Source organism: Triticum aestivum, chromosome 3D (genome assembly GCF_018294505.1).
Source record: "Triticum aestivum cultivar Chinese Spring chromosome 3D, IWGSC CS RefSeq v2.1, whole genome shotgun sequence".
NCBI lineage: Eukaryota > Viridiplantae > Streptophyta > Magnoliopsida > Poales > Poaceae > Triticum > Triticum aestivum.
This window is the reverse complement of record NC_057802.1, coordinates 30,642,144-30,650,412: the sequence shown is the minus strand read 5'-3', so window position 1 is coordinate 30,650,412 and position 8,269 is coordinate 30,642,144. Positions and strand designations below refer to the sequence as shown.

The 8,269-nt window shown below is 43.9% G+C and overlaps 1 protein-coding gene across 2 annotated transcripts; it reads right to left on the bottom strand.

Moving 5' to 3' along the window:
• Positions 1–213: 213 nt before the first annotated feature.
• Positions 214–4,919, bottom strand: LOC123073934 (uncharacterized). 2 transcript variants are annotated; one of them, XM_044496919.1, is made up of 8 exons: positions 4,736–4,919; positions 3,179–3,267; positions 2,974–3,062; positions 2,193–2,584; positions 1,843–2,119; positions 1,678–1,766; positions 1,255–1,505; positions 214–702 (listed from the first exon to the last, which is right to left on the bottom strand). In XM_044496919.1, exons 3-8 carry the CDS (start codon positions 2,980–2,982, stop codon positions 566–568), a joined length of 1,155 nt encoding a protein of 384 aa, XP_044352854.1. In that variant the 5' UTR covers positions 2,983–3,062; positions 3,179–3,267; positions 4,736–4,919; the 3' UTR covers positions 214–565. The 2 variants fall into 2 exon arrangements, with proteins under 2 accessions (XP_044352854.1, XP_044352855.1); XM_044496920.1 differs by having other exon boundaries at positions 3,216–3,267.
• Between the last annotated feature and the right edge of the window lie 3,350 nt (positions 4,920–8,269).

Below are 8,269 nucleotides of genomic sequence, written 5' to 3'. Positions count from 1 at the left end.
TGCAGTTGGAGAAGAGCAAAAAAGGATTCCCTGGTTCTTCTCTGTCATATTCCTAAATCCATTTTTAGTTTACGAAATTTAGATATATGCTAGTATTGGAGATGCCCTAATGGGGCCATGAATTTAATGACTTTGGTTAATTCCGGGGCATATAATTTCCTGTTGCAGTTCATTAAATTTTGCAACTAAACATGGAAAAAAACTCATGGTTTACTACTCGTCTCCATCGATGACAAATCTTCTCACCGCAAAGGCAATTGGACAACAGAACAATAATTAGAGGCTAATTCACTTTTATGAAAATCTAGCAGATATTAGCCTCTCTGTTTCTAGAAGCATAAAATGGTCCCTTGGTTTTCATCAAACCGAAGGCATCACAAACTTTAGAAATAAAGCAAAGTTCATGCGTAACCACCGCATGCTCGCAAATCACACCAAAATAGCACCAAGATGCCTGCAAGTGTAGCCAAATCAAGCGTGAATGTTGCAATTCAGGCATCCCAGGACCCCAACAGCCTGACGGTGATTCTCTGATTCTTCAGCCTCACAGTGATTCTTTGTTTCTTCAGCGCAGCTTAACCAGGGAATCTCCCCTATTTTCTTTTCCAAAGCGTGTGTGCATTGTTCCAGCAGCTGCCTCGAAGTCAGGGGCCACAGTAGAGCCCGGCGCTTTAGCAGATGCAAGAGGCGCTGCCATATCACCTGCATCGCATACCACAGCAGCCAACCAGAATATGTCATTACTAGTTTTCAACATATTCCACAGAACAGCAGAAGTTATCATGTTTACGACAGCATGCTTTCTGTCTAATCCATGATCTAGCCACATTCTCTAGTTCAGCACACCTCTATCTGGATGAGTTTAGAAATCACTTGCCACGTAAGTTTCAACACAACACATTCAAAACACAGATGAGCCAGAAGACTCAGGTTCAGAGCAGAAGGTGCAAGAGACATAAGTCAAGCTCTGTCGTTTCATCAGGTTATCTCTAGTAATAATTTTGTTATGTGAGGTCAACCACAGCTGGTTTGAACAATGTTTGGTACTCACAACATAGATTAAATAGGTGAAACACAGCAGCAGCGACCACCAGCGTATCTAAAAGGTCAAGAAGTTGAAATTTTCATATCCTAAAAGAAGGTATGGAGTTCTCTCGAAAGTGCAAGTCTTTGTTGTATATTCACCAACAGCCACAAGAAAAGCGACAATGCTTCACTCAAGAATCAAACAAAACAGGAAACGAACGGCAATACCTGGTGAAGATAGGGAGCCCGACTGTTGGTCATCCAATTCTCGAGTGACGAGCCTAATGAGTTCCCATCGCATTGCTTCTTTTCTTCCAACATCCCTGTCACCTTGGACTGGATACTTGAGTAGCCTCAATTTTTCTTCGTTGGCCACCTCCAAGTTCACTTTGAGTTGGTCCATGCATAAACCTTCTTCCCTCAACGTGCCACCTCCTGTCCTCCTGCCACCTCCACCTCCAGGTGGATCATCACGGCCCCTAAAAATAACACAACTGAAAAGTTCATATGCGTGATTCACGATGCAAATGCAATACATGCATGTGTACTAAGACTATATGCATCCACCTCTTTCTAATAACACAACCGAAAGTTCATATGCGCGATTGAGGATGCAATACAGACATGTGTACTAAGACTATATGCATCTACCTCTTTCTACTTGATCCCGCCACACTACCTCCCTGCTTGCTCGTTCCAGCGCCTTTGCTGAAGCCTTGTTGATCCTTCGAAAGAACAATCTGCAAACATAGACCTATAACCGAAACTTCAACTTCGTTTTCTCTAATTGAACAAATTTAGAGAAGAACAAGTTACCGTATCATCAATATCCTTCAACAAACTTTCCAGATCATTCAGAAATGAACTTGTTTTAATTGCATATTTTATATCAAACGCAGACATGTCAACTCGATCAACTGTGCCAATTACTAGACCGTCCATGTCGAATACCGCGGCACCGACTAATTGCAAGTCCTCTCCATTTGGTTCTCCTTTAACTTTCGGTCCTCCCATGGGGCAACTCATAACAAATAAATTCTGGCTCCCGTACACAATAGTCCCATCTGGTCGGACTGCTTCGCAGTTTGGAATGCTATCACAAAAAACATGTTAGCAAGAACTTGATCCCAAGAAGAGTAGTGCTATATTCAAATGCAAGTATGTACCTTATCGAGCCAGTCATCAAACCACGTTCATCAAATCTTTCCACTGCCGAAATTGTGAAAACATTCTGTCTTCTAACTTGATTTTCATTAAAGATGACATGATGGCGCCTACGAGGAGGACGAGGGCTAACTTTCAGAACAACATGCTTGGATGGTGTGTTTCTCAGAAATATGGTGGCCTCCATCTGGATATCATCATAGAAGCGAACAAATAATCTCTCCCCATCCTTGACTATAGACTCATGAACACTTGTCAGGACTTGCTTCTGATCGGAAACCATCACAAAACCTGTACCAAATGCAACATATTCCTCGCCTATGCGCCGTTCAATGGTAACAGATCCACGCACGCGATCATATGATCTGTCTAAAATCTGCTTCTCAGATGCAATCTGTTGTTTTTTAACATGAATTAAATATTAGAGATAAATGGTGCTCAACAAATTGTTGTTCAATGATAAAACATGATTTTCTAAGCACCCCACGAAGAGATATAAATAGTGCTAGCAAATAAAAATAGAAACGGATGTTTTGCTTGATGTTGTGGTTATACAGTTCCCCTTTATGCGTCCGTATATAAGCATCTTCCATTTTATATGCTCTTACAACGACGTTGCACCCAACAAGCGACATATAAAGACTGGAAACTGATGCTAACAATACCTGACTCTCACCCAAAAATCTCGGAAGAAAAGGAGCTGCCTAAATCGCTAACTTGCTTAGCTCAGGATCGTACCAAGGAAGCACTAAGGAGAGAGTGAAACTAACGGAGGATGCTTACCGGAGGCATCCCTGAATTTTTAAGAGGTTAGAAGATCTTTCCCCCTTTCCTCAAAATGGTGTTCGATGAGTGCTGAGTGAGGCTGAAATCTGCACAGAAGTACAACAATGTAGCTTTAGCTGCAAGTGAAGCACCATCTTGATTACAAGAAGATGTAGAGCAATCAAGGAATCATAAATACACAAAACATATCGATGCCCCTGACCTAGCTTGTAACAAGATCCTTGGTCAGAGGAACCTACTCATCTTTTTCTTGACGACTCCATTTGTACAGCAGTCGGCGCATAAAACTGCCTGAAAAACACCAACACAAGTTGATTCAGAAAATAATGGCATTCATTCTCATGCTAGGGTTTACTAGGATAACATAACACAGGGCATCAAGGTAAAGTGGGCACTGCTGCAAATAGATGGGGTGCAAGATCAGCAAATATGATGTCCCTGCAGCCACCAGTCTTTCCAGAACAGTGTGTGTTCACCATTTCCCATCTCAGTTCAACCGCCATGGAAAAGAAGACATGAACACGCATGGATATGTTGAGTCACTAAATTAGAAGTCTAAGAAGCTTGCTGTGGAACAGCAACTGAACTGACAACTGACATACATGTCGATTTAAGAGTCAAAAACAATTACGTACTAATGTTATGTATCACTAGACATACTTAATTTTATTATAACATATAATAGGTAATTAGCAAGAACCATGGGAAGAACGCCATGAATATATATACATGAGCTTGTTGGTAGCTAACAGAGTATGGGTTTACCAATTTTGACAGCAACGACAGAAATAACCTACTCAACGTTGAGGACTTGAGGGAAATGGCTATTCATTTGTTTCTAGTCATAAAAACTAACTGATACTGGAGACATGCTCTCCTAGATAACTTGTCGCACAGGCATATAGCATAAATACTCTTAATATATTTGTACTGAAAGGAGGTCAAACTATCTAGGAAAAGGTAAATCCCCTGCATACTAGATGCACGCATGGTGGCAAGGCATGTTGATACAAATCTCTTGATACATAACCCTTCATTCTGACACGAAGAACATAAAGAAACATACATCTTTCTTTTTCTAATTGGTTTTTGTAGATGCAGAAGGCATTATATAAATAAATCAAGCCTCCAAAACAGTACATGTACTCGAAAAATCATCTGAAACGTAGTTGGGGTTTATTTATTTTTGGCAAGGAAAACCCCTGCTATTAGACTCCAAACATATATCATCTAGAATTACATCTGGGGTCACAGGAAAAAAAAAGGAAATCAATTCTAAGCTTGGCATATATATGTATGCAGTGTCTTATTTTAGCAAAGATAAGCAATGCCTCTAAAACATAATACTAGGTAAACAAGTCAATACTAACTAAGGACAAAAACCCATGTTTTCCCTCCCGGACGGGACAAGTAGCGACCAGATTGAACACAATCTCTGTATCTCTCTTAGGAAATTTGAAGACCACATACGTAGAATACACTAGCCAAGGACGAAAGAGAAAAAGAAAAAGAAAACCCTCGCTTTCCCTCCCAAACGGCACAAGTGCGAGGCAGATTGAACAGATATGCACATCACCCCTAGCCCTAGCCCTAGGAATTTGAAGACCGCGCGCCGTCGACCTTGATCACTTGGCCGCAGCCAACAAGATCAAGATCCGAGGGAGGGAGGGGCAATCCAAGGCTCCTTTTCCAAGAAAAAAGAAGGTGGATTTCGGATTCGCGAGGAAAGATTTGGGGGCAAGGGAGGCGGCGAGGTTACCTGCCGCTGAGGAGTGGAGGAGAGGACGGTGGGGCGGGCTGGCGTTCCGATGAAAGGAAGAGGAGGAGGCTGCGGCGGCGGCGGCGGCGGCGGTGGACTCTGGTGAGTAGGCAGCGGTCGCTGTGGCCAAGGCACACTGCGGAGTGGTCGAGACGAGAAGGTGGAGGAGGGGAGCGGCGGGAAAATACTAAAATAAAGAATTCACTTCGGGACCTAGGGAAGCGAGCGAGCGGGCGGGGGGCGGGGCGAGGGAGCCGGGACTGTGCAGGCCATTTCAGCAGGGGTGCTCTCTTTTTCATTTTTATTTTACTAGTCACAGAGCTCTTTTTTATCAGAGAAAATATATAAACTGATGCTAGTACATACTCTGGTCTTTTAATTTGATTTTCGCTTGCAAAAACGGGTTTCTTGCCCTCAAACAAATCATAAAAACACATCAACGTAATAATACAGTAAGGATGAAGAAAAGACTGTGAATCGTACCAGACACAGACAGGAAGAAGGCTGCTTCCTTCCGCTGGGTGGAGCGATGGTCTCCAACGGGCGGGTCGTACGTCCGTCCGTGTCTCGTGGCGTGCGATGTGGGAGAACCAGCGTCAGCGCGTGGGTCCCGCCACCGCTCGGTCTCATCGGTCAACGAGATTTCTTCGTCCCATCCCATTCCGGTGTTCTATCTAGCAATGCCACAGTATGATTGCATTGCGCTCGAAAACCACCGGCACATGCCTAGCTGCAATGCAGCGCTTTCTTTTGCACTCCTTTTATTTAAAAGAAAGAATTCCATAGTTTCTTTTTAAGGATGTACTTCATACGTCCGGAAATACTTGTCATCAAAATGAATAAAATGGGATGTATCTAGATGTATTTTAGTTCTACATACATCCATTTTTGTCCATTTTGATGATAAGTATTTTCGGACGGAGGGAGTATGTACTTAGATGCTTGATAAATTTTCCTACATTAATCGCTTGATTCACAAGATTTGAATCCTTGGGAATTTCTTTATGGTTTATTCACACTTTATTTCCGAGAAAATTCCCCACCCCTCAAACCTAATGGGACAATTCATGTGCTATCAAACACATTTCCGCCCAAACTTTTGTAGTCTTATGTTTTTTTCTAAATAGTTTGGATTGTTTACCACATGTGTCACATGGTAGTCTTATACTTTTATAGGATATGATTGAGAGGACGAAAAACGTAATCATGCTTTTTTTCAATTCGTGTGCTTTGAGAATCCTGCGAATCAAAAAGGCTCATAGTGGTCCATGCGAGAGGTTTCTATGCAATGATCCCACCCACTAGAGTGGATTGGCCGATCCGAGGCACCCGCCTAAGGGCAACTCCAATGCATGACCACAAACAGACGTCCGTTTTGTTCAGATTTTATCCGTTCGGGGATGGCAATGGGGCGGCATCCGCCCGGATTTCTGGATGCGCCGGCCGTGCGCTCAACGCGCGGCCGCTTTTCGGCCGCATCTCGTCCGTCAGAGGCCCTTTATACATTCTTTGAACTAAAATCAAGGATAGCAAATAGTTCATAATCAAGCATCCCATTGTTACAGTCCAGGCAAGTATAGAGCCTTCTCAGGGCACTTGGAATGTGGACCATCAGATTGAGTGTCCAAATGTATCCCAGCCGTTGGATCTTCAGATGAACTCATCCTGGCCGCTGTGATGTGACTAGCAATGAATCGTTCCCGAACTTGCTACAGCTGCGCTACCGTGTTGGCTCTCCATGACACGCAGGACCCAGGCATGGTGGGCCCCGGCCGTCATCGACCGCAGAGGTGGGCGTGACTGGTGCTGGTTGTTGTGTGTGCCGGAGGCGTGCCACCGCCTGTAATTCACGTTGGCTGCCGAGGGCAGTTCCGACATTTCATCTGACCCGGTGCCAACTGGCTTATCGGGATTAGTTGCACCATCCCCAATCGGGTGAGACGGCTAGGGTTTCTCTCACTTCTCTCTCTCCCTCGCGTCAGCGCTGCCGCCCCTCCCCTTCTCAACCCCTTCTTTCCCCTCTCTTCCTCGCCTCACCTCGAGCCGCCACACATTGCTAAGCATCACGACCGCTAATACTCTACGTCGTTGGTCCTCAGTCGAGATCGCGCATCGGCATCACCGGGAGGGGGAAGCACAAGTCGTTGTACAACATCGCCATACCAGCCATGGTTCTCCTCTGCATCTCCTCTCAGGCCGCCAGATGGTGCCCTCCTTTTCCTCACGGCGCCGGTTGGAGATCCTTCCTTCTTCACCACGTGGCAACGATAGGGGCCCGAGCGTCCAATCTCAACCACCACCTAGAACCCTAGCCGCTCCTTCCACCCATGGCACTGGATGCCCTCCAAGAGGGGCATCTGATGTGTGAGTGCATCCATCCTCTCCCTCCTTCACTTATTAATTCTTCTTCATTTGATATGTGCGTGTGTGCGTGAGGTGTCATATCATCTCTGCTCGTGTGTAGGAAGGCCATGGAGTGGCTGGTTGGATCAAGGGCATGTCATGGCTGCTCCCTATGTTGAGCGTGTGGACGACGAGCTGACCCTTCTCACGCGGCCAGGCCAGATGCAACGCTGGGTATGACTCATGGCTGCCTCCTACTCCCCTCCCACCCTCTCTCTACCCCTCAGATCTGAGTTGGATTCACCTTGCAACTGTAAAGGTAGTATGAACTGCGAATAAAGCCGAATGGTTTGGATGTTCAGTTTACTGTACGAGTCAATATGCCTTTGATTTTGAAATCAGCTTCAAAGGTTGCTTTCACAATTCTTTGATGTTCAGTTTACTGTACACTGAGGGTCTGTTGTTAATATGTCTCAGGTTCTGTTGCTAGGTATATTTCTTCTATTAGGCTGCTCTCCCTAAGTGAGCAAATTTGTATTATTTGCAGAGGACCAGGATCACGATTTGGTTCTGAATTTTTTTTATGTGGTATGTGATGTGCCTATCTTTCTATATATTAATATGTTTGTCTTTGCTTTATCTGATTCAACTGAATATGAGATGTAGATTTTTTTAAGAATTGCGGATGATTATTTCCCAAGCAATAATGACTATGGTGTTCTTCTTAAAGGAAATAATATCTTTCTATAGACCTTAGCATCAACTGTGTTTTTAAATGTATCTGCAATTAGTGTCCTTGATTTTCCTTTGATAAGGTGCATCATGCTCATTGTTGAGTTGATTGCTCCAAATAATATTTGATGCAATTCATGGATATCCTTGCTTCTCTTATCACACCATGTCTGAAAGTTTGGCAGTTCAGTACACTTGATAAAATGGAGTTGGTTGTGTTCCAGCTGCTGGAAAGGGCAACAAAAAGGGTTCACATTGCCAAAGAAAAACTAGGGTTCTGTAAATCTGAGAATATGATTTTTGTGCAAATCAGTTTGACGCTATTTATAGAAAAACAATTTATTCCCCTGCTTAGATTGCATTATATTGAGAACACTCCAGTTTTATGGTTTCATGTGAACCTATTTTTTCCTTAATTGCAGCTCCGCCTCTTCACCATCACACATAATGGTAAACTTA

What these genes read in the sequence shown, in the direction of transcription:
- LOC123073934 (XM_044496919.1), bottom strand. An exon ending in TTGATGACTGGCTCGATAAG is followed by an intron (nt 2,120 to 2,192) that starts GTACATACTTGC and finishes TTTTTGTGATAG; the next exon opens with CATTCCAAACTGCGAAGCAG. An exon ending in TGAAGGATATTGATGATACG is followed by an intron (nt 1,767 to 1,842) that starts GTAACTTGTTCT and finishes CTATGTTTGCAG; the next exon opens with ATTGTTCTTTCGAAGGATCA.